This window comes from Manacus vitellinus, unplaced genomic scaffold (genome assembly GCF_001715985.3).
Source record: "Manacus vitellinus isolate BGI_N305 unplaced genomic scaffold, ASM171598v3 scaffold_76_pilon, whole genome shotgun sequence".
In the NCBI taxonomy this organism is placed as follows: domain Eukaryota; kingdom Metazoa; phylum Chordata; class Aves; order Passeriformes; family Pipridae; genus Manacus; species Manacus vitellinus.
The window spans coordinates 476646-502371 of record NW_021940796.1 but is presented as its reverse complement, the minus strand read 5'-3'; the positions used below and the strand labels follow the sequence as shown (position 1 = coordinate 502371).

The window sequence follows — 25726 nt, the reverse complement described above, 5'->3', positions numbered from 1 at the left end:
GCTGTACCTTAGTGGAATGAAGAGAATTCCATTGATAATGTTGAGCTGCTCCAGGACACTGGCCATACTGGGAGCTGTGAACTACACCACAAGAGAAAAGAAGTTTTAGGAGTCAGAATCCAGAAAGGACTCTGAGCAAGTCCAGACAGCATTTACCAACAGCTGAGAAGAACCTCAGGCTCATATGACACCCGAATAGCTGCAAAGTGGCATCATTTGTATTATCTACCTCTTTACATCAGTAAGCTGAATAGCAGGATCTAGAGCTCCCCACCAGTCCCTGCAGGAGCCTCCTGCTGAACCCTGCATGACTTCAGTTAAATACAGTGCCACTTCCAAAGTGTGCTGGGTTTTCTACCCTCCCTCAGGTACTGTAACAAGGGTAAAACCATTAGTGCTGTTTTTATGGGTTTGAGCCTCTTTGCTGGCCCCCATTCCCTGGACTTGACTCTTTACTCAATTCGAGGTCCTTGTGCTCCCTTCACTGCCATGAACCCCTCAAGTCTGTTCAGTTCTCTACAGGGAGAAGAAAACCTACCCACAGAGCACTGTCCCACTCTGCCCTTCGGGCGGGAGGGAGGCTCTGTAGCTGGAACCTTCTTTCCCAACCTGCTGGAGTACAGCCTGGCAGGGAGAGCGCCCATTGCACAGGTCAGCACGTATTCCAGGGCTGGGGTGCTCTGCCAGCTGCACAGGCAGGTAGGAGCAGCTGGATTTCCCCCAAGAGGGCCAGTCACTCCAGCTCCATGTAAGGCAAGGCAGCCCCCACAGCCCCTCCACCCCCACGCTCCCTGCCCAGCCTCCCCAGCCACAACATCCCTGGAAGGAGAACAAAGCACCCGGTGAAGGATGACAGCATTTCTTAACATGAGGAAACTGAAGTTCTTCTGCATTGAGCAACCTGCCCCCAGGCAGTGAGTCAGCAGCGGGGCAGGGTGGTGTGGAGCTGTGCCAGGCTCTCGCCCCAGATCCCTGCATCCCCACCACTTCCTGGGGCACCCTGTGATGGCATCACCTGCATCTCACTGCCCGAGCTCAGGAGAAGGAGCCCGAGCTCAGGAACGCGCTCTCAGAGGGGACAGATGCTCCGTCCACACCGCTGATACCGCACTGTGTGCGAGCTGCTGCCCTGGCAGGGGCCTCCTGCCCAGGGAGGATCTGACCTGGCACAGCCACTGCACCCTCCTGACGCTCCCTGTCACTCAGGAGCAGCTGGACACAAACCCCTGCTGGCACGGCCCACTGCCCACTGCTCCCAGGTTACCTTCAGTGGCATGATGTTGGCGTTGGAGCCGTTCTTGTAGATCTCGTTCATTGTGCGCTGCAGAGCGACCGCTTGCTGCGTCAGGTATTTCAAGTACTCGGAGCTCTCTTTGGTCTTTTCATGGTGTTCACCAAGCTGACGGGAAAGAGGGAAAAAAGAGTTCAACATCATAAATGAGAGCAGGACCCTTCCCAGGGCACATTCCTGGGCGCTGCCAGCTCAGCATCCCTACAGGAACTCAGCGGAACAGGATTTCACCTGTCTTGACATTCAAAATTCAACCAAACAGTTCTGGGAGCCTTATTATCACCATTCCAGATTTCCATCAAGTGGGAGCACGTTTGCTGGGTAAGCAGCATTCCCGGCACAGAGCTGTGCTTCCAGGAGCAGTATTCCAGCATTCCCCACAGCAGGCTGTGCCTTCAGCCAGCTGAGCAGCGCTGAGTCACCTCGTGCAGCCAAAGACATGCTCAGACAGCCCTGGGCTGGGCGGCAGTTTCGCTGAGCAGCAGCTGGGCTGTGAGTGGGAGCAGGCTCTGCCCGTGAGACAGCTCCACCACCAAACCAGTTTGGAGCTGGTATTTTAAAAGACTGGTGGTGCAAAACATGAGAAGAACAGGCCAGTTCTTTCCAAGCGCCACCAGAGTGTGAGGCTGTGCCATGACAGAAGTGTCTGTCCTATGACAGGTACAGCACAGACACACTTGTAGAAGCTGGGCAAAGACTCCTGGCATAGCAGCAGGCAGTTACTGCACAGGGCAGCAGTTCTGCCCCCGCCCTACAAGGATTCCTACAAACAACTCTGAGCAGATGCCAGGGAAAGGCCTCCCTGAGGCCCAGCTGGGAATTGGTTTTCAGTGGAACTGCTCAATTCTGGCCCTGCAGTGACAGGACTCAAGTGCACGGCGTGGCCACTCATCACCTGGTTCTTGTAGATGGTGTAGCCTTCCTTCTCGTGCTGCAGAGCCGACCGGAATTCCGCCTTGCTCTCATACACTCGGGCAACCAAGTGGTGGCTGAGGGAAGGAAAAGGGTTGAAAGGCACTTCCATGAAGGAGAAACATTTCTGTGCTGCAGCAAGCATGACTGTAACATCACCGTGTTTGGGCTAAACTGACAGTGAGCCAGTTCTGCACCCAGGGACAGGGCATCCAGCACTGCAGCAGTGGGCACTGGGAGCAGATCCTCAAGGTGCCACTGCAGGATTTTTATTCAAATACAGGGCTTTGTGGCAAAGGACAAAAGCACATTAAGTGCTTCTCAAAAGATCCCTCCCCGAGGGCTGGAACAATTAAACACTAGCATTTATTGTAGTGTCCCTGGCTCCTGATGTAATTCCCTTAGCCTGGCTTTCCAACCTTCACTACTCACATATGTTTTTCTACTGGGAGTCCTCAAGGACCAGGGTCATCTCGACAGATTTTGGGGCAAGCAGTATCACAGCAGATGCCACAATTAACCTTAAGAACAAGGGATCTCCATCTTTCGAAACTACAGACTTGGATGCTGCACCATGGCCTTGGCTCTGGGATGAGACTGAATCTCCAATTTACAGGCTCAGACCCTCCCATGTGTGCACTCAGTGACTGTGCTCACTCTGACAGCAGTGACCCAGCCCAGCACCCCACCCTGCCTCACCTTAGTGCAACCTTCAAAGACTTGGAGCCGTGATACTTGGAGCTGATGGCCAGTGCGTTCTCCAGGAAGCGGAGGGACAGGTCATATTCCATGACCCCGTGGAGCACCAGGCCAATGTTGTTCTGTGCAGAGAAGCCAAGCAGGCATTGGGAAAGGCACATTCACACTACAGTTCCTGCTCTGGGAACGGCAGGACCACCCAGGTATGTCACTGCAAGAAGTGCTGCAGCCCCCAGCAATGTCCCTACAGCAGTAACACATGACAGGGACCATCCATCCCCATGGGAACTCCACCCAAGCAAGCCAGGCACAAGGGAGGTAAGGAACCCCCCAGTTTATGCCAGGGCAACAAGAACATATTAAATTAAGGAATTTTCCCGAGGATTACAGGTGCTGAAACCCCCATCTGCAGTATCCCAGTGCAGAGCTCCAGCAACAGAAGTTGACCCTTCCAGCTAAAGGGCCAAATTCCATTTTTTCCTTCATCTGATGGAACCAGCACTGCCTGAATGTTTGCTTTGAAAAGCCATCATGTGGGCATCTTAAAGGCCAAGAGGTTTCTTAGAGATTAGGAACCTGAAGACTATTAACAGATTACTTACATCCAAGAGTGCCATTTCTGGGTGATCCTCCCCAAATACCAACAGCATGAGGTAGCGTGCACGGTACAGCAGGTTCAGTGCTGTTGAGAGTTGGCTGTTTGCAAAGCAGTACAGAGCCAGGTGCATCTAGGACAAGAGAAGGGACCCAGCATTAATGTCAAGGAAACTAATGTCTCCTTTCCACTCCTTTCCTCAGCTGCACATGAATAAACAGACTTCAGCCAGTTCAAAAACTCCAAGTCTGCTGGCTGACCCACAGCCCCACTGAGGTGTCACAAGCACTGAGGAAGCTATCTATTGAGTGTTTTATTTCAATTTCTCTTAACACCCCTTGTGGAATATTTCCAACCTGACCTGTATGTATGTGATATTCTGACTGTGCTTTTGGGGGGATTCTTTCTCGTTTTTTTGACATAAGCCCAGGGCCAAAGCCAGCAGAATTAATGAATCTAAATAAACATTCAGCAGACAAACACTAAACCCCAGGTTCAGCAGGACAATTACTGAGCATACAGGATGTTTATAGCGCACACACTCAGCTATTCAGTCTGCAGGATCCTAAGAGATGATGGAAGTGGAGGATTCTGGGAAGAACACTGCAGAAGGGAGGAGAACTGCCTCTGTTTTCCAGCTGCAGACACGAGGCTCACAGTCTGCAGCCAGCCCCCTGAGGTCCTGCTGCTCCCCCAGCTCCCCATACTCACGTATTCTTGAATGGTGTTGGGGTGTTCGATGCCCAGGACCCTCTCGCTCATTAGCACCGCTTTCTGCTGATTGCTTAAGGCCTGAACAGAAGAGAACCCAGAGCAGGTCACACTGTGCCATGAGCTTGAGCGAGCATAGGGAAGGAATGAGAGGACTAAGGAGACTCTTGGAGCCCCTGCTTACCTCTGAGTAATCTCCCATGATATAGTTGAGCCGAGCTAGCAGCCTCAGGCAGGCACAGATTTCTACATGCATAGCACCATACACATTGTTGAACAGGTTTAAGGCTTCGTTGATGAGCTCACAGCCCTCCTTTAAGAAACCTGAAAGAAGGTGTATCCACATAGATATGTATGTTAAACAACCCCTAACACTGCTGGAGACCTGCTGCCCATGAAGTGAGACCAGCAGTGGGATACACAGCCATAGGTCACTGCCTGTGCAAGGACCAGAACCTGGGGGAAGGAGATCACTGCCCTGACCTATCCTTGCTCACTGCTGGGGGCTTTACAGCAAGAACCTTCCAGATGGTCTTGGAGACCAGGATTCCCTACCAAACTGGGGTGGGCAGGGGTGTACTGGTGGCCATGCCTCACACATCCTGCTCCCCCCCATTATCAGTGGCTGCCCTGAGAGGAAGAGACACATGGGGTCTGTGTGTACCTTGCTGAACCTTTGCTTGCCCGCTCTGGAAGAAGTGGAAAGCATCGGAGGCTTTGGGGTTTACGTGTTTCACTACGGGGAAGATGTTGAGAATATCCTCTTCTGTGAAGGTGGGCTTGTGCCTGTTGTCGAAGTTGTACTCCTTCAGCAGGATCTGGAGCAAGCAAAAAGAGGGGAGGGCACCGTCACCACTTCCATAGGTACTTGGCAAGAAAAGAAGGCAGTTCTGCATGTGGATTCACAGGCAACACATCTGCACCACGACCTGGGGCAGAGCTCTCAAAGGTGCAGTGTGACCACCGTGTGTGCAGGGCAAAATGGCACCGCAGCACCAGTGCTGGAGCCCTGACAGGAGAGCTCCATCCCGCTGTTCCCCCCCAGAGCAGTGAAAAAACAGTGCTATGGGGAGGGAAACCCTTGTTCTCCAAGCAAGGCCCCAAAGTCCTGCTCTGCTCAGCCAAAGAGCTGCTTCTCTCTGGGGATACGTGGAACCTGTGTGTGCATGAACTGAAGCTGAGCCAGCCAGAGCAAGCTGCAGCAGTTCTTCCAAGGGAGATGCCAGCAACCTTACCCTAAGAGGGAGCTGGATTAGAAATCTCTTTCCCAGGGCTGGGACATGTATTCTACCATGAACACCAGAAAGACCTTTCGGGGCTCACACTGTGCCTGCAAGCACAGTCACTCTTCGTGTTCCTCATTACAGAACATGATGGGAAGGAGGGGGGATGTGGATCTTACCTGGACTCCAGTTTTGAGGGAGATTTCACGGAGCAGGGTGATTTTCTGTAGATTATACACTTCAGCTGCTTGGTCAGCGTTCTCACTGCAGAAAGCACATACAAGCTTCAGCTTTTGGGTGTTTCTGCTCAAGTACATCCCTCCACCATGGGTACCTGAGGCACAGGTCCCTCTACAGCCAGGTGCTAACTGAAACCAATGACTAACACTGCAGAGCTTGCCCATGGTCTCTGAAAGCCTACAGAGCACAGCAGTGCTTTTACTGAAATCTCCCCCATGTTCTCCTCAATGCTCACTGCAGCATTTGGGCTGAATGCCTTCAGCTCTTTGTGAGGAGTGAGCTGTTTTTCCCAGCTGCCTTTGTGTCATAGATTTCATCTCATTCCAAATTTCACTTACACTTGCCCCTCCTGCTTTTTGCCCAATTTCTTTCCATTAAAAACCCATAAAAGTCTCTCAAGAGTACATATTTTATTCAAATAGAAAACAAGTCAGAAAGGGAGAACAACAAGAGCTACAGGTGAGTCCAGGCACAAGCCAGGGTCACTGCTTACCATTCAAGACTGAAATCAAAGTAGTTCTTTGCTTCTGAACAAATATTCTTCCATAGCTCCTGAGGGGTCATGCTGGCCCATGCAGTGTTATCAGCATTTCCAAGGTTCCTGTTTTTCCTTTTCTTATTCTTTTTCTTGGAGACCAGCTCATCAGCTGGAAGATGGGCAATGGGATTTGGGAAGGAGCTCAGAAAGCAATTGAGGAAGTGGCTGATGGCAGCGGATAAACCCGACAGCTCCACACCCTACAGTGAGACACCAGAGTCAGTCATGGGGACACCTGCCATCACAGGCACTGCTCTGACCCTGAGCCTCACACACACCCAGTCCTACCAGAAACAGGCACATCTTCCAGGAGAGGGAGAGTGAGGCAATATTTGCAAGTGGAACTAGCACAGACAGAATTACGTAGATGTAAGAGTAACTATGTGCCTACACACACAAATGTGTAGTTCCATTTTGGACTGCTACCTGGGACAGAAGGAGCAGAGAGTGTAAAGAAGATTTGGCACTGGAACCGAGCCAGGGGCATTGCTGTGCTGTGTGTGGACAGGTACAAGGACAAGATATGTAGTGCTCAGCCAAGTAAAAAGGCTTCTTAGAAGGGCAAAAGCAACACTGTTTAAGAGGGAAAGGTATTACTAGGAAAACAAGCTGTGATTTCACTTTTAAAAGCCTCCAACATAATGAGTGAGGATCTGGGGAGGAAAAGCATGAATGATTACTCTCTGGGAAAGCTTCCTTCAAGTGAGAACTTGTTTTCTCTTGGACACAGGCCTGTACCTATTTCAGCACTAATGAGCTTGTACCTCCCGTTGCCACGCAACCCCCAGGAACTGCCTAATGAGAGGAGAGCCCCAAACAGCTCTGTTTGTGGAAAAAAGTAATTAGAGAGGACACAGGAGGCAAGAGGTCAGACTGCAGGTCATACCTGGAGGTACGTCTTGAAGATGTGTTTGGCTGATCGAGTGATCAATTCACTGATTCCAATTTTCTACCCAAAGGAATAAAGAACAGACCAAGTCAGTTGGCAAGAACATGAAAAAACACACTGGCCTTTTGAAATGGCCTTTTATCAAGATCTGCAGGAGACACACTACTCTCCCTGCAGCACAGAAGTGTTTGGCATTTGACAGCCCTCCTGGAGCCAGCGAGGAGCCCCTGGCACCTCTGTGCCCACAAGCCACCAGTGCAGCACAGCTCCAGCAGTGCTTCCAGGGGCTGCACTGGCCCAGCCCTCACCTGTTCCCAGGCAGCCATGCTCACACTTCACAGTTTGATCCAAAGCCTGGATGGATCTTAGAGGCTTGAAAAAATGCATGGCTTAAAATCCAGCTGTTAGCCACTATTACTCTTGGGAATCCCTGAAGCACTTCTCTACCCCAAAGGAGCCTTATACTCCCTAACATTATGAAAGCCATTAAGGATTTGGAAACAAAACTCCCCATCCACCACTTACGGGTTCTTCTCCCTCCTCCCCTGTTTTTGAAGCTGTTTATTTTTACACAGTGAAAACAACTGGCCAAGTGGGAATCTCCTCAGGGCAAACACCACCAGAGGTGGTTTGAGCCGAGCCCGATGCTAAGCCTGATGCTTACAAAGATGTGATCCAGCTGTGCACGGCCGGGGGTCTTGGTGATGAAGTTGATCACCTTGCCCAGGTAACGCATGTTGATGCCCCTCTGGTGCATGGCCTCAGCCAAGGTCGCCCCGTCCATCGGGAGCACCGTGTGATCCAGGCAGTCCTTGACCTGCAGGGTAGGTACAGACTTTGGTTGCTGAGGGCAAACGTGAAGGAAAGAATTTCAATTTAAAAAGAATTTAGAAAGCAAACCAGGGAGCGGGACTGGGGTTCCACAGTGTCACTGCACACACCTCATTGCCTGGGTCGCCCCAAAGGCTGACACTGATCCCAAGCAAGGCTCTTTGGGTGGGTAGAGTGCTGTAACACCAGAGACCACCATGGAGTGTGGGCAGTGGACACTCACAGCAGCCAGCTCAGTCTGGGCAAGCTCCTTGCCACTGGGGCCAGTTTTACTCTTCTGTCTTGGTGGGGAAGGAACAGCACTACACACTCACGACAGGCAGAGGCAAAACAACTCCTACTTGTGGAACTAGCAGGCTGACCCTTTTTTAGGGCCTCACAGTCACCAAAGTAAAAACTTTTCCAATTAAATGAGTACGTGGAGCTGTGCACACACAGCTGATAAGGCACTTACATTTTCAGCTGTGTTGCAGTGCTGATAAACAGTCATTTAATTCACATCATGGAGTAACACCAGTTCCTCTCTGATACGCAGAGGACTACCTGCTACAACAGCTGGTCTGCAACCTCCCCTCACACAGGCCTGTGCAGTGTTTTGAGTTTATATACTGGAATATCAACTACCTTGTAATCAACAATCACCAAGCCTTTTTCTAATTCTCTCACCCTCTTTTTTATTTAAAGATTGAATAGGCAATTCTAAAGGTTATGCTGTCTACAAAACTAGTGAATTTAGAGTTCAGAAGAAACATTCCAACAAGGAAAACCCTTTCCTACACAAGACCAATAACTCCTGGACCTCTTAGACTGGAGCTCATGAGCTCTCCCCTCCCAGTTCCAGTGCCTGCTCCAACAGGCACGTTAGCTGTCAATTTGGTGAGTGTCTGCAGAAGGGAGAAACTGGGATTTCTTATCTGGCCAGGTTCACAGGTGATATCCAAAATGCTTAAGACTTACAGAGGGAGTTTTTATGACAGCTATTAGTGAGAACAATTTCCCAGTTCACTTCAAATTATTAGTCACCGATTGAGTCACAACCAGGGTCAGTAAAACAATAAGTTGTGCAGGATGCCCAGGGCTAGGGAGGATGGCTTACATGGTCTCTATTGTCCCAAACTCTTAGCAATAGCTGTTAAATACCGGTGCCAAAAATTATTTGTTTAATTGAGGTGGGAAAATTGTGCCATGATGTAAGATGAGAAACAGAAACTCCTCATGCCTTGCACGAGACGCTTGCACTGCTCTCTGTGCTCCCCCACTGCTGTCCCAGAGGTCACCAGTGTCACTGCTCAGAGCAGTCAGGCTCAGGCTGAGCTTTCAGAGGGCACATCACTGCTGGCCCTCAGTTCCTTACCAAGCCTGGGATCTGGCATGACAGCAGGAATGCAGCAGCATCCTTCAGCAGCTGCTTCTGATCCTGCACCTCCTCTTTGCTTGACTCAGGGAAACGAACACCTGGGGGAGGAAAAGAGAAAAAACATCAACCACAGCAACTCACAGAAACAAATCCTCTACATAAAGTGTATAGGAAGAGCAGGTAGAAAGTTAAAGTAATTCTGTCTCCCTGGAATTAAAGATGCTTCAAAAACTCATCTCAAACTCTACATGTTCTGAGGGGAAGAGCAGTGGCTGCTGTGCAGTGGTAGCAGCTGGGTTGTCTGAGCTCAGCAGTATGACCATTCCCCTGCAGTGTGCCTGCCCACTGCCCTGATATTCACCCCCAGAAACACTCTGGAATCTTTTCTCTATTTCCAAATCAAAAATATGCTCCTAGCTGTGGAAAGCCACTTTGCCCAATTGTGAAAGGGCACAATTTTGCCTGCTAACCAAAATGCTACTAAAACAAACCCTGCCCTTCACTGAGGGCCCAACATCAGTTGTTCAACTGCAACTGTTTTTTTGTGTAAACTACTACATTGGGATCAAATTTAATTTTTTTCCCTGCCTCTGCTTCTCTTCAAGTGGTCTAGCAGCTGGGATGCTGGAGAATCACAGGAAGATTCTTGGCAACAAGCTGCAGCCCTCCCCCGAGCGCAGTGGTGGGAGACACTCACTGCCTGCACTTGGCAGCTCCAGCACTGCAATCCATTACACTGCTCTCTCTTCTCTTTGTGCTTCACAGAGAGCCCTGCACCGTGCCCAGCGAGCCAAAAGCCAGCAATATTCTTGGCTACAGAACACAATTTTTGTCTGCAGCTGGCGGGACACAGTGTCCCTCTGAAGGAGGGCTGGACCCAGCTCTGGGTACACATACCTGGTGAGAAAATATCTGGGTTAAACCGGATGTCAAACGACGTGTCACTAATGGAGCCCACAGCCTTGCAAGCATTCCGAATCACTTCTCTGCTTTTGGGATCCACTGGAGCAGGGAGAAAAACAGACTACAAATGAGTGTGGAGTTCAGAAATTACAAACCTAGCTATAAAGATAAGATTAAAAGTTTTGCTACTATAAACAGCAATGATGGTCCATTCTGCAGAAATCCATTGTAAAAACAATCAATTGTAAGGTATTTGGAAAGAAGAATGGCTGCAAAGTCTGAACAAGAGCATGTAAAATAACCCAAAAAAACCCCATGGACCTCTCCACCTCCAAGCACAGACACTCAGAACTCCAAGCTTGGGGTTCCCAAAGGTGCCCATCTGCTGCTTGCCTCCTGCGTGGCCCAGCACTCTCCTGCAGCCCCACAGGCCAGCCTGGCCAGGCTTTTTCTCTGGGGCAGAGCTGAGGGGCTGATGGGCTTGCTGGGTTCACTCACCCAGCCCCCCGGGGCCAGTCATCCATCAGGGTGTGAGCAGATCTAACAAAGAGTTGAGGCACCACTGACAGGCAGCCAGTGCTTGTCCTGTTTAACAATCATCAATCACCCCAACCACCCCCCGCCTGGCACTGCTCCCACCAGTGACAGCTCACCAGCCAGGGCAGGAGGCCTGGGCTGAGCTGGTGCTGAGGATGAAATACCTGTTCCTTCGTCAGACGCGATGGTCTCAGCGAGCTCCTTCACCTGATCGAGTCCCGTCACGTTATCGTCTATTTTGCCGTCCTCTGACTCAGACCTCTCGCTGTTTGCGGCACCGTTCTCTGGAGAGGCACCGTTTTCCAGTGCACCTGAGCTCTCCTGCTTGTTGGCTTTCTGCTGCATCAGCTGCAGTGCAGCCAGCTTCATAAATAAGAGATACCTGCAGCAAAGGGAAAGGGAAATTCAGCTCAGCAGAAGAATCCCCGAGGATCACCACTGCTCTGCAGGGAAAAACCTCACCAAGTTAGCATTACAGACCACACAGTTTTCCTGTGGAAATGCAGAGTATACACCCTCTTCCCATCAGCTTTCCAAAAATCTAAGGAATGCACATTATCAGAAGAAGCACAAAACTGGCTCTTCATTCCCCACCCGAATGGGAAGTTGATCTTGCTGTGTCCATAGGCAGCACTCGCAGCCAGCTCAGGAAGACTCACTGCCAGATGCACGGGACCAGTCACACACAAACCAGCAGCAGTTTGGCCAGGAGAGCTCAGCAGAGAGAGGTCCAGGCTCTGCCAGCCACGGAGCAGCAACAGCGCCCTACAGCCACAGTCCTGCAGGCTGCTGGTCTGGAGGCTGTCCTGGGACCAGCAGAGCTGGCCTGCGGGCACAGGGCAGAGCTGGGGCAGGCACTGGATGCGGAACCAGCTGCTCAGTGGACACTCAGTGGACACCCTCTGCCAGCAGAGGGAGGGCTCATCTTCCCGGCAGGCAGAGCACAGGCTCTGGTCACCTGTGACAGCAGAGCACCCACAGCCCTTCCCATCAGGAGCAGGAGCATCGACATGGCAGCAACCCAGGGCTGCACCACGTGACTGCGACGTGTCCCACTCCCCAGGCTCCCACTGCCTCGCCAGCATGGAGCAACCCACACATCCCACCACAAACGTGCCTACAGCACTTCCCACGGGATTTTTTTCAGCCTCTGGGAAACAAAGGTAACATTCAGGCCATCTGGAGAGCCTTACAAAAAGTATAAATCCTTCCCATTCCCTAGCAGTCAGGTGCACGGGATACCTGCAGGGAAAGCAGAACTACTGAATGTTTGGAGAGGGACCAAAAAAATAGATCTGGAGACTAAAACACAAACCCTGGTTCCCTGGACCCCTGTCCAAATCCCTACTGTTCTCACCTCTCGTTAATTAAGTTTCTAGAATTGCACTTGCACGGCCAAGCAATGGGGCAATTAGCTGCCCACTTCTGGGAGCTCTGCTGGGATGTTCCCGGGACAGTGCAGCATGGTCCTGACTTGGACCATGACCAGTGGCAGGTGGAGGAAGGGGGAGCTCTGCTCACCTGTGTTCTACAAAGGCATCAACAAGCTCTTGCCGGAGACAGCAAAGCTTGTGTCTGTGCTGCTTGGGGAACCCCATTTTCTTACATTCCTCTGGCATCTCCTCCCCTTCAACAGGCAAGAAGTTTAGATCTGGAGGGAAAGTGCGGAGCAGGTCCAGGATGTAGTGACGCCCGTCGTTGCCAATAATGCCTTTGCACTCCACCGAGGAGCACAGCTCCACCTCCTCGTTCTTGTCGTTGAGAACTTTGTGCTTCTGGATCTTCAGCGGCCTGCTGGTCTTCTCCAGCAGCTCCAGGTACTTGGGGTGTGAGACAACTGTCTTGCCAAAGTCTATTGACCCATAGATGACACTCTGTTCCTGCTCCCGCTCCAAGATGCCCGGAATAATTGACTGAGCTGTCACCCTGTACCCTCTGTAATCCACCACGACAGTGCCCAGCGTGTACAGCCCTTCCACATCCACAGCATTGTAGGTCCGCACACCATTGAGGTCATTGGTAGGAGCCACGTAAGCAGCCACATCTCCTCCGAAGTCCTTGTAGTGGTCACGGACGTCAAAGCCCAGGCTGAAGAAAATGTTGTTCCAGATGAACATCTGCATCTTGGTCTCCTCGCTAGGGTTGATGGCCATGACATTGCCATCGATGACGGCCATAGCACCTCGTGTTGCTGCTGCAGTGAAGTCACTGTGAACCTGGAGGCAGGTGGAGAGAAAGATGGATCAGGATGGGCTCCCACCACCCTGCTCTCAAAGATCCTTGCAAATTTTTCCTTTGCTCCTCTGCTCCTGATAGCCTTCCAGCAAGCAGGCAGGTCCACTGGCTTTTACTTCTGAGCCTGGTTAGTGGCTTGGATACAAGCCCCAGGAGCCAGCACACAGGCAGGAGAGATGGGGATGTGTGAGGAGCTGTCTGCACATCCCAAAGTTACCTTGAAAATAGCTCGTTCTCTCAGCAGCCTCTCAGGCAGGTTCTTGCGTGGCAGCTCCCGTGTGGTCTGCAGCTCCTCGTTCCAGTCTCTGGTCTGAAAAAGGGAAGAAAAGCCTTTGGGGAAGCAATGCATTGTGTGGGAAGGGGCTGGCAAGGCAGCATTCTCGCTTCACGAGGCATTTTGGGAGAGAAAGGGGCAAGAATTCAGGCTGCAGTGGAGCTCAGAGGAAGGGAATTAGCAGCAGGAACGAACACACCACAGTGCACTTTATTCAACAGCAGTCTAGGACAGACCTTTCATCGGCCCAGCTAATGCAGGGCAGTACCACTGAAGGAGCAGCACGTGCCACTGTCACCAGCACTGTGCTCACACTACAGGCACACACCTGCCACAGGCAGCCCTGCACCATTTTGTGATACAAAGCTGCAACTGGAGCATTTGGAATAGTCTCTCAGAGACACAAGAGCGTTCCACGCCTGGCTGGCAGGGAGGAGTGCTCTGCCTCCTGTGCAGTGACCCCCATCGGAGCAGGGACGGGCAATTTATAAACACCCAAGACGAAGTTGCTCCTCTCAGACCCTTCCATGCTCAAGGAGCTGCAGCCTGAGCAGCACAGCCCCTATAGTCAAGGGCCCTGTGAATAAGTTTCCCCTTGATGAGCAAGACCATTCCACAAATACCAGAGGTTACTTGTTGAAAGCTAACTGGTTCCCAGCACAGCTGGCAGCAAAACTCTTGCCAGCATTGTCAGGTAAAGCAAGACCAATACCTGCCCAGGTATGTGCTCCTCATAGCCCAGTCTAGAAGTGTAGGCATCCTCGGCCCGGACACAGTCCATGGCATGCTCTGCTTGTGGAGCCGTCCAGCTGTACACTTGGAAAGGAGTGGCTATCCTCTCAAAAGGGTGTCTCTGAACCCTAGTTTGGGAGGGAAAACAATTAGACATTTTTCAAAGAAAGATTTCTTTCTATTCTAAGAGAATTTTCCCTGTGCTTTCACACTAGTCCAAACGGGTCACGGTGTAACAGCAGCCCACAGTGGAAACTGAAGCGTTGCCGAAAGGCCTCTTGTGTAATCTGCCTGCTCTCAGCAGGGGCTGGGGGCTCATCTGTAGTTACTTCTGGCCCAAGAAGCAATACAGTATAATCATTTTTAAATGGCCAGATAGTGGCAGTGGTGGCTGGAGGCCACTGCTAATTTCAGCCCTCGTCTGGTGTCACTTCCATCTCCTTAATGAAGCAGGAGCAGAGCTCCCAGAGCCACACAATGTGCCTGTCAATCCACACCCTGCTGAGCTGAGGCAGTTCATTAAGTGACTCTGAAGAATGACAGGCTTTTGCACAGGACCCACTGTCCTGGAGCAGAACAAATGGTCCCTGCAGCAAGGACGGGAGAATCAAACAATGCCTTATTGTTGGTTTATTATTATAGGAGCTAGAGGAAATCAAGAGAAAATTAACATGCACAGGCATGTTTAAAATAACCATTCTCTTTCTACCATAAGCCTACACAAAGCCCTCATGAGTTACTTTCACTGATATTTATGCTTCAGTCTCTTTTTTGGACCAGAGAAGAAGTACCTACTGATCAGGTTACCAGTGCTGCTGCAGCCCATGGCCGTGCTCCACACTAACACTCTGCTGCCTGGGTAACTGGGCAGCCACCAAGCCCCCCACCTCCCACAGGGCATGTGGCCAACAGAGCCTTGGGGAGGAGACCCACACCTCAGGAGCTGGTCAATGCACCCCGTGTCCATTGTATGAACACTGCAGTCACTCCAGGCTCGCTCTCCCACTGTGCAAATTGTCCTGTGTGTTCAGTTTCCCAGCAGGGACCGAGCACCTGAATTCCAGATAAGCCCCACAAGTGATATTCCCATGGCAACAGAATGCTGTCATACCCCCACCCTTTGCTTCAGGCAGAACTGAAATAGTAAATCAACATGCTGGAAGCAAGAGTCACTGGAGAGCTACAGCAGAGAGGAACATCCAGTGTCCACGGATGGGGACTCTGGGCTGAACACCACAGACAGGCCCATCAGCTCCGACAGCTCGTGTTTCAAGTGAGGGAAAGCAGCTACCTCAGGTGCTGCCATGACACTCGGTCAGGTGCTCTGTGGTCCTTGCAGCTTACAGTCATGTGTCCCAACCACCCACCACTCCGTGAGCTCAGAGCAGCAGGCACTGCAAATCCTGCTGCACCAGTGGCATCCAGCTCCCCAGGACCAGCCACACAGCTGAGCCTCCCCAACTTCACACCAGACTGCTCAAGGAACTAGAGAAGAAAAAGCACTGCTACCGTTTCTTCTGCAGGGCAGAGAAGTTTTTTTTGAAGGTAGGGCTGATCTGGTTAAGTAGTTCCACCAAGGAATGACTGAGAAAGCTGGGGTTTGCAGGTTTGGGATTGAAGCTGTATGCAGTAGACCTGCAAGAAAAAAAAGAAACAGTCACAAGCCACTGTCATACCTGATAGTTCCCATACCCTGAAATGTGGAACCTGACCAAGAGCTCTCCATACATGCACAGTATAAAAGGCTGCCCCATGTGCCCTTGCCTGCAAGAAGGAGACCACGGGGCACACACGGGTAGGTGGGCTGCAAGGGCCCTCTCCAGTCTCCCCACGTGAGACACAGCCAGTAACCCTGTACCTGGCCCTGATGGGTTATTTAATTTAGACTGTCTTCAGCCACCCTCAAGCTCAAGAGAGGCTTCTGTTTTTATAGCTGGGAAGGACTGATTTCACAGAGCTTCTCAAACACACCAAAAGAGCCTTTGCTTAACCGAGAACCCCCCTCAGCACAGCCACTCCAACAGGCACAGCCACAACAGTCTCTCACAGTCATCATTAAAAAAATAATAATTTCTAGTCAAATTTGTGCCCAGCTCAGGGAGTTATGACAGGCTGTGCTTTTGCTTTAGGGCAAAATGAGATAGTTGCAATGGTCGGGAAGGAATTTCCTCCCGACTCAAAATGCTCTAATTAGTTGATGACATTATGGGATGTTTAAACTTTCCCTAAAGCACCAGGCACTTAGCCACTGAGGAGAAGTGGTACCAGGCATAACTGAACAGCCCAATCCAGTACAGCAACTCCCACAAACCCATGTGAGCAGCAAATTAAAATAGGCTGCTTCCCGCCAAAAAAAAAAAAAAAAAAAGAGGCAGCAACTGTTTGTTTGTGGGTTCTTTTCCAGCTGGCTGCTGCAGGGCAGGACAGGAAGAATCTCAGTTACTCACTGATTCAAGTAGAACCCCCGGGTGGACGCAGTGATGCTGACGTGCCGATCCTCCACCGTGATGACGTACAAGTACATGAGGTCCCCGTGCATCTTGCGGTTACCGGGCGGAGGGTTCCAGCCACTCATTGTCAATACCTTTAGGCACTGCAAAGGCTACAGAAGAACACAACAGAAGCGACTCCTGTCAGCGGGAATTAATTTGAGTTCGAGTCATTCAATGTACAAGACAGATCCCTTTTACCTGCTTGATTCCAGAAAGGGAGCTTACAAACCCACCTGGTCTCCAGAGCACAGCCTTCCTGAGCCCTCTGCAGTCCACCAGTTTGCCTTTCACACCGCAAGACACGGGTGAAAACAGACACCCTGGGCCTCTGGGCTGCACAGGGCATGGATTTCTTGCTGTACTGGTTTTCAAATGGCAGCTTCTAAACTGGAATCCAAGTGGGAGGGCATGGGAAAGCTAAGGGCAATCTGTGGTGATCTGCAGATCCTGCCTCCAGGACTTTACAGAGAATTCTACCTTCCCTGCCACCCCTCCCAGCAAGCCTGGCTCTTCCACACTGCACATTTGTCCAGACTCCATGTCCAAGGTGTCCACACCAGCTCCTGGACTTTATTCTTTTAGCTAAGCAGTGCTATCCCAGCATTTGTTAAGCACGAAGCAGAGCAAATCCCAAAGTCCACTTCAGCTCAGCTTTCAATCCCTAACCACCAGTTTGCTGCGAGGAATGTGCCAACAGCTGTTTCAATGACACAGGAGAACTCTACCTTCCAGTCTCTGTTCTGGGGCTGAAGGGCACACAGGGGCCTCTCTTTGCTACCTGGCAGGATATGTTCAGGAGGGGTGCAGTCAATTTGTTCCATTTCAGTACCTTTCTTCTTCCGTTTTCCACTGTCTGGAATGGACAGAGACAGAAAGTCAGTTCTGGAAAGTGCAGCATTCCCTCCTCCAGTCATCATTCAAGGAGGGATGCAGAAGTGCTCCGAGTGTTCCTCTGCACTCCCGAATGACATGGGACAGTGACTGTCACTCACTGTGTGTTTAACTAAGCAAGGAGTCAGGGAATGAAAGCCCAGACCACACCAGAGAAGTTTTTTTTGCCCCATACCTCCCAGGTCTCCTTCAGTGAAGACACTCAGGAAGGACAGTGAGTTACAGTCCACACCATTGAAAGCATCTGATGGGTCAAGACTCTTCAGAAGGTCCCGAATGTGACGCACGTGTATCCTGGCTTCTCGCACTGTGTATGGCTCTGACGAGCAAAAAGTGAGGAAAAAACTGGAATTACACATTTGCTTAATCCTTCGGCACACAGGTCTCAAAACACAACCACGGGAAAGGGCTGCTGGGTGGCCAAAACCACTCCCTATGAAACCCCTCATTCATTCCCTCACAAGTCTGAAGGAACTTGCCTTCCACCACTTTCAGCAGCGAGCCCTCCTGCAGTCCTTCAATAGTTTTCAGCTCAGCAAAGTTATCGAGGACATTGCCGTCCAGCTGCAGGGAGAAGCAAGTCCGATGGCAGGTATCCTCCCGGTCCATCAAAACTTGGTGGATCTCTTGCACCATCTCTTGAGGAGAAACCTTAAGAAGGGAAGAACCCTGTTATTTTTTAACCTCACACATGCTCTTGCCAAACTTTGTCCCTCTACTGCAGAATCAAACAACTCTTGACCTGTCCAAGCTCAGAAAAGCAGACTCTACCTCCCTTCCAGAAGTCACTTCTGCCCCTGCTGGGAGGGCCCTGCCACCTCTGGCAGGGTCAGCCACCCCAGCTCCATCCCACAAGCACTAGACATGGGACAGAGGTGACAGAGGGCAGTGCAAAAACAGAAGGTGGTGCGGGAAACTGGGGGTTCTTCCCTTATCCCTTCACACTGTACATTTGTGGTGAGGTCTTGAATGATGCACGTGGCAAACACGCCCTTTCCTCCTCTCCATCGGCCGCGGTGCCCACGGGAGGTGTGGTGTGTCTGTGCCAGTGCCACACCTCCACACACTGCTCAGGCTGGTGCACCGGGGCTGCTCTCCCACCTCCTTGCTTTGTTCCAGCACCCTAACACTGCTCACAAGCTCAGAAGACTCAGGGTAGTTTACATAAGTTGCTGTAAAAAAGGCAGCCTGCTATTATTAGCCTATTAAAACTAATAGCCAAGGGGATTTAAAGGAGAAAAAAAGCCAGGCTGAGACACAGCTACTTCCATGGGGGATGGGATTTCACTGCAACCTCTGCAGGTCTTGGGGAGATAAGACTTCCCACTTGGTTTAGATTCCAGATGCCTCTTCCCAAGAGATATTTCACTCAAATAGTTTTTGGTGAGGTATCAAGCTAAATGGGACTATCAGCCAGGCATGTCAGAGACCATCCTGATCTGGCAGCACGTGCCACTGTCCACATGACACAGGCAGAGCTCTCTGTGCAGAACAAAGTGGAGATTGCATTGTTCCCTTGGTCTTCAGGCCAGTGCTTGAGCTCTCTGAGCTGTGCTACCACCTGCCACTGCACCAAACCCAGGCTGCCCCAAAGCAGCATCATGCCAAAACTGCTGAGCAAGAAAGGGATTTTCCCTTCCTGAGAGCCAGGCCCAGAAATCATGTTTTCACAACCCTTCTTTAGAAAAGCCCAGAAGTAGGAAGGTCATTTTCCCTGTGCTCAGCTCCACATCCAAGCCCCTCTGCAATGGACAAGGAGCTCCACCTCAGCGACCTCTCCTCCCCTTGCTCCACACCTGGGATCCAGAACAAAACACCTCCCTGTCCTTGCAATGTCCAGGCAGGCCTGGGCCAGACAGCCTCTTGCTCACATCATCTCTTCCTTCCTTTTTCTCTCAAAGGCACTGGCCAGGCAGCCTCTCTCCTGCACCCTCCATTCTTTGCTGCCTTCTTTCCCACTTAGTCCCCTCAGGTCAGGGAGCTGTGAGCAGCCTGAAGGTACTGCCAGACTGTGGGGGCTACCAGGGGCCTTCCTGAGCACAGTCCTCCACCCCCTTCCCTGCCTGCCTGGCTGAAATGCTTCCCACTGCCTCCTTCCCCTTCCCAGCTAGCAAGGGCAGGTACCTGCAGGGAAAAGGGCTCTATCCCTGGTGCACAGATCTTGACAGTAAATCCCGTGTCCTGGATGACGATGACCTCCTGGTCATTCCCATCTTCTCCCGGGTCAGCCTCCTCGTGGCCATTCTGCCTGGCATCCTTCTCGCCCTTGAGGCTCTCGTGCAGGCCGCTGCCATTCATCAGTGCCACACCAGATGGGTGCTCTGGATGAGAAGAGAGGGATTTAGACAAGGTCTGAGCTAAGGGACAGTCCTCTCTGAGTGGCTGCAGAGACTGGCTTGGACACCACCACTGTCCTCTGGCCAGCCCGAGCAAACCAGGGGTTAAAAGGCAGGAAGGGTTTTATTCTGCACTTGCTGTTTACTAGACAGAGGTGTGCCAGGCCCTTCCCTCCCTTCCCCTCACAGCATAATTAACGTGCTCTCACTTGCCTGTGGGGTTTGCATCTTCCACAAACTGTGTGAAGAGAGGAGGGAAGGAGGGCAGGAAGGATGGGTCAGTGTACACCACACTGAGCTGTCTTAAGAAGCCTCTTAATTAAAAGAAATGGGCGTGTGGTGCTTTGCGGCCCGGAGGCAGCTGTAACCTGTGCACCAACATGTTAAACAGCTCCCCACAGCCCTGCTGGGACTTGGCAGGGAGAGGGAGGCAGGAGCTGCAGTGGCACCACTCTGCTGCACCTCACGTGGGAGCCTGGTTACTCCACCACCACACAAACAGCTCCCACACCCCTGCCCGCATCTGGCTGCTCTCTGCATTGCCAGAATACTTCACAGAGATCCCATGGTGCCAGGGTGAGGCTTTGTCTAAGCAATTTTATTCAAGAAAAAGGTGACGACATTTAAAGTGCCCGCTTAGGTGGATGCATCACAGGGCTGGGGAGCTCTCTGCACCTACCTCACCGCTCTGCAATGGTTTGTTTTCCTTTCCAATAAGGTGGAGAGTGTCATAGAGCTGATAAGATCTAGGAGGCTGCCAGTCTCCTAGAGCTGCCTACACCCTGTGAACCAGGCTGGGGACCACACTGAAGAGGACCTAGGTGCTGCCAGGAGAAGCTGGAAGAGTGGAAAGAGCCACTGACAGCAACTTTGGGATAGGGCAGAGTGCCCCTGGTGCTCCAGGGCACCACACCGGCCCTCAGTGGAGGGGAGCAGGCATTGTGCCCTTCATGGTGTGTTCCCAGCAGGGCTGTCCTGGCACACTCAGCTGGACCCCCAAGGTTACACATGGCCATTCCAGCTTGGTGCTCCCAGACACCCACTTGCAGGCAGCACAGATGGAGCAGGGGGAGGTCTTTTCCAGGCAGCAGAAACAGCCTTTCTGAAAGGCTGCACAGGGTCAGGGCAGCTCCAAGCCAGGCTAACGCCCCGAGGCTGCAGCCCCCCAGCCAGCTCCATCTGGCAGGTCCCTCTCCTCCTCCTCCTCACCTCCCAGCAAGGCACCCATCTCCAGGGGAGATGGCAGCTCAGCCTCCCTCACCTCAGACTGGCACTGTGGCTTGACACCTACAGGTGTCACAGACAGTTCTTCCCCATCAGCCCCAAGTGCTCCTGCAGCCCAGAGAAGTCATCCAGCCTTCACCATGACCCAGAACAGGAATGGAAATGCCACAGCCCCCTGTGCACCCCTGGAACACAACACGAGGCTGCAGCAACAGGCCCTGCTGGAGTGTCCCCAGAGGGTCACACCCCCACTTCAGACTGCAGAAAACCCTCAGTGACAACTGTCAGGGCTGAATTAGGACATGGTGAAAGGGCAAGAAATGCAATGAGAGCACATCCTTTCCAAAAGGCAGCAGGTAGCAGAGCTACCTCAGGCAGCCTCTGCTGCCTTCAGCAGCTTGGCAGCTGCTGCTCATGTTCCCTGTCACCATGCGTATGTCCCCAGCACAAGCTGCTCATTTCTTTGACAGATGAAGCCAAGGGCGAGCCAAACAAGAGGCCTGGCTCTGGCTCCAGCAAGCTGCAGTCATGCTAGAAAGGAGGAAGAAAAGCTCCACACACGAGTGCCTCAAGAGATGTGGTTTCAGAAAAACCACACTATGCCCAGAGGGCTGGGGAGAGCCCCTTGTCACACCCTACAGCCAGCACAGCCATGCTCCTGGACTGCCTCAACACGTGGGGACCTGGATAGAGCACAGAAAAGCCATGACAGAAATGCTGCACCTGGGGCTACCAGTACTGCAGAGAGGGTGACCCACCAGGCACCCGAGCCAGACTGGCCCAGCCCCTGCCCACCCAAGCAGGGCAGGACCACTGAACTTCTGCCCCTGCTGTGGCAGCCAGGAAGGGGAGGCAGAATGTGGCTAAGAGGAAGGCTGGCATTACAACCATGCATATGCTGGTGTGGAGCACAACAAATTCCTTCAGTGGCAAAGCAAAGTGAGACAGAGAATTCTGCATGCAGCAAGAGAAGGTCACCAGCCAGGACCATGCTTGTGCTTTTCACTGTTCAGTGGTGTCAGATCCCCAAACTACCAAGTGTTTCAGAAACCAGAAGATTGTTTATTGACTGCAGAAATACAAGATATTTGGCCTTTCCATCCCTATTTCCCTACTCAAGTGAAGACAGGGCCAGCACAGCTCTGCACTTTGTGACAAGAAACATGTATAGGCAACACCTTCATGTCTCCTTACGCCAGAGGATCCAGCTCCAGCCAGTACTGTCTTAAGTTTAGAAACAAAAGTTAAGCCTGGACTGAGAAAGACCTGCTGTGCAGCAGGTTAACCCTTGGATGTGAGCCAGCCAGGGCTTTCCAGTGGGTCTGTTCACAGTGGGTATGTTTAAACAAAGCACAAGCTGGCCTGGAGGCCGTGCTGTCTCCTGGGTGCTGACTCACCACATGTGCTCCCCAAGGGAAGCAGAGCTGCACCCACCTGCCTTAAAGTGGGTCACTGCTCCTCCCACCCACTGCAGCGCTGCCGTGCCACAGCCTCCGCAGCACCAGCGCCGAGAGGGAGGCAGATCTCGGGGCACTGCATTTCAGCCTACGTGATACAGCAGGAGGAGCAACAGGGACACCTGAAAGACACCTGCAGAGACCTCTCTCCTGTTCCTCACTCACTTCGAGCCCCAAACTGGCTTTGGCTGCTGGCTCTCACTGCCGGGTGCTGCACCCCTGACGGCTCACAGGGGTCTGAGTCATGGGGAAGAGGAACCACCCGCTCCGGGGGCAAACCCGGCCACTCCTGCTCACTGCTGGAGACAGAGCAAGGAGATCCCCTCTCCAGATACACTGGCCTCGAGACACAGGTCTGTGGTCTTGACTGTGACCTCTGATATCCCCTGTCATTCCAAGGGATGTGCCAGTGTCCCAGCAAGGACCCCCCTCCTCCTCTCAGCCCACAGTTTGTACCCACGGGCGCAGTGGAGGCTGCTGAGCTCTGGCTGGCGCTGGCTGGTGGCTGAGCCGTGACAGGATGTTCTCATTGCTGCGAGCACGAATGAGCCTCACACACGGAGCGCCAGGACAGCAGCAGGAGGCAGGACAGCGGGCAGGAGGCAGGACAGCGGGCAGGAGGCACCGGGCACCACCTCACGGGGAATCGACCCGCGCTCGCCCGTCTGCGGTCACGCCTGGCAGACAGGATCAGACTGAGGATTAGGTTTCATCTCTGCACCTGGACAAGGAGTTCACACGCCAAGGTGACAGGCCCTGCTGTAATCCTGCCTCCTGTTTACAGCCAGGCTGCAGCTGTGGCGGGCACCTGGCAAACCCAAGCAGACAGGATCCTGGCCTGATGGAAGGTGCACACCTGAGCCTGAATGTTGCTGGCTTCACACAGCCATTCACAGCACAGATCCTGGGAAGTGTTAGTTAATAACTAATTATTGTTCAAGCAAATCTTCTAAACCAAAGGTAGTCACTAATCCTTTTCTAAGATTATCAGATCAAAAAGTCAGCAACACTACACTTCTGTGAGCTAGCCTGGTCTGCACAGACTGCTCTGTCGGTGAGGAGTTTCCTTCCCTACATTTAGTAACCACAGAGATTGTCAGAGGCACAAACCCGTAAATTAAACCCCTACCTTTTCCAGCACTGAGTTTTGGAATGCATTCCTTACCAGCTCCAGTGCCATTCTGAGGGGCCAAATTCTGCCTTCCCCTCCTCAAAGGTATTTCAAATTCCAAGCAACATGACACAGTTTCTGCAGTTTCCCAAGAAGCTGCAGCCTCAACACCTGCCACCGGCATGCCAGTGGGCACAGGGAAAGCCAAACCACAAACTAAGCCACCAGCTCAGGTCAATCACACTACACATCCCCTCATGCCAGTGGGTGCACCACAAGACAGCACTTGAGACCAAAATTCAGTCACTGCCCAGGGCCCGAACAAAAAATAAAATGATACGCAAAATTTGACCTTGAGACTTAAAAAATAATCTGTTTCTCATATCCTAGAAGTCCTGGCAAGGACAAAAGCCTGAGTTACCACTTGGTGCCACACTGGACTCCAACTGTGCTGTGCCAGTTTGTGGAAAAGTGGGAAAGGAGGAGAGCCAGATGTGGTCAAGTGGGTGGCTGCTCCCCTCCCACGCTGCAACAACTGGCTGGAGCCTGCTGTCCCCACAGCACTGGAATGATGCACCAGGTGAAGGAGGAGAAGGAACACCCCCTCCTCAGCACAGCTGCAGAGCTGCTCCATCCTTGCAGGTCAGGCCACTCCTCTACCCACATGCAGCTCAGGGGAGCCAAAGTCCCCCAGTGCTGGTCCCACACTCCCATCTGTGCTGCTGCAGGCTGGGCCAGAGAGATCCACTCCCATCCTTCACAAGGACCATGTTTGCAGGCACAAACAAAAGAGGGATTTGCCTTAAGAATTAAAAAGATAAGCAAAATGCTTTTATGTTTGCTTTGCTCACACGGACAAGGCACAGACAGGTCCCTCCATGGTACACACCCAGGTGGGATATCTCACCACCTTCCTCCTCCACCTTCTGCCGTGAAGTTAAAATGTCACCTCTGCTTCCCTCCCCTCTTCTTTGTGCTACCCCATCTCACAGGCACAGGCAGCCACCCACCCCCATTAGGGGCATATAGTGTTTTGGCTCCACACAGCATGACAGAGCCCCTGGGACAGCTGAGCACCTAGGAGAGGGAGCTTCTTTTTCCTCCTCTTCTTCTTCTGCTGGTTTGAGGGCAGAACCTGTCCCTGCGAGTCAGGATCACAGCTTGACCTGCCACCAGGGCAGGCAGTGGGCTCTGTCACTACAAAACCAGCACTTGTGTCCCAAGCCTCAGGTGACACCTTGCCAGGGGGTACAGGCAGCACAACTGTGCTTTGGGCCCGTGGGGTTTCCCCCACACTTGCTGGCAGAGCAGAGGACGCTGTCCCAGGGCTCCCCCGGCAGGGAGCAGGACCTCTGTGCTTCAGCCTGGAGTCCAGACCCGGCACGGCCGTGTCCGAACGCACGGCTGCTCGTCCCTCACTGTGGCTCTGGCCGGCGGGATGTGCTCCAGGGCCTGCGTCCCCCCCCTCAGCTGCTGCCACGTGCTCCTCCCGGCGGCAGGATCTGTGGGCTAAGCCGCTGGCCTCAAGTTTCACGCAGCTCTGGCAGGCCCCGAGCGACTGAGCATGATCAACCAGCCCTGCCGGCCCGGCCCCAAGGTCGGCTGGAAGGACAGTCACCTCGGGGGATGCCTCTGCCCACTGGAGCAGGCCGGCAGTGCCAACACCGGGTCTCAAACCCCTCCTGTCACAAACTGTCACCGTTCCTTCTTCGTCCTCGGTCTCGGATGGGTCTTGGATGTATTCAGTGCCCTTCTGCAGGTCTCCAGTCACTGCTTCACTGGGGATGATGTCTGGATATAGCCCAGCACACTGGGCAGCTTCTGGCATCTCTGGGCAGACAGCACAGCTTGTGGGAGACTTTGGCAAGAGGGGAGACCTCTCGTCCGGCGAGTCAGAGCCACGGGGCTGGAAGAGGAGATCGGTGACTTGCCTGCAGCAGTTTGCAAAAAGGCCGTTCCCCATGATCAGTGGCAGCGTGGCTCATGCAGCACCAGATCACAGCAGTCAGCTGTGTTTCACACGTACACTGAAGTCAAGTCCCCACAAGGCACACACCCAGGCGCAGCCCGTGCCCTCTGCTGCCTTCTCACAAAGTCAGTTGCTTCTCCAAAGAGGATTCCTACTTGTCCCTGGGTAGCAGGATGCAGAGGACCAGCAGCCAACCCCGCACAGGATCCCACGTGCTTGTGGAATTGGATGTTGGACTCGCAGCAGTTGTCCCGAAGCGCTGCCCAGCGACCTTCATCC

General features: G+C 52.5%; 1 protein-coding gene across 2 annotated transcripts in view; it reads right to left on the bottom strand.

Annotated features, from left to right (window-relative positions):
• The window catches only part of CLUH (clustered mitochondria homolog), a 28016-nt gene extending 2364 nt beyond the window's left edge, over positions 1-25652 (bottom strand). The window contains exons 1-25 of one of the 2 annotated variants that reach the window (XM_018084809.2): positions 24556-25652; positions 19475-19671; positions 17830-18001; positions 17526-17669; positions 17185-17312; positions 16415-16569; positions 15477-15602; positions 13948-14095; positions 13179-13271; positions 12248-12942; positions 10891-11108; positions 10184-10288; positions 9284-9384; positions 7763-7915; positions 7096-7158; positions 6165-6409; positions 5611-5695; positions 4873-5026; positions 4393-4532; positions 4209-4289; positions 3505-3630; positions 2903-3024; positions 2187-2280; positions 1265-1399; positions 8-81 (exon numbers count right to left, since the gene is read on the bottom strand). In XM_018084809.2, the coding sequence (XP_017940298.1) occupies positions 8-81; positions 1265-1399; positions 2187-2280; positions 2903-3024; positions 3505-3630; positions 4209-4289; positions 4393-4532; positions 4873-5026; positions 5611-5695; positions 6165-6409; positions 7096-7158; positions 7763-7915; positions 9284-9384; positions 10184-10288; positions 10891-11108; positions 12248-12942; positions 13179-13271; positions 13948-14095; positions 15477-15602; positions 16415-16569; positions 17185-17312; positions 17526-17669; positions 17830-18001; positions 19475-19671; positions 24556-25441 (4640 nt within the window). In that variant the 5' untranslated portion in view covers positions 25442-25652. Of the gene's footprint in view, positions 1-7; positions 82-1264; positions 1400-2186; positions 2281-2902; positions 3025-3504; positions 3631-4208; positions 4290-4392; positions 4533-4872; positions 5027-5610; positions 5696-6164; positions 6410-7095; positions 7159-7762; positions 7916-9283; positions 9385-10183; positions 10289-10890; positions 11109-12247; positions 12943-13178; positions 13272-13947; positions 14096-15476; positions 15603-16414; positions 16570-17184; positions 17313-17525; positions 17670-17829; positions 18002-19474; positions 19672-22827; positions 22905-24555 lie in introns of those variants that run through there. The other variant, XM_018084808.1, reaches the window with a different exon arrangement.
• Positions 25653-25726: the final 74 nt, after the last annotated feature.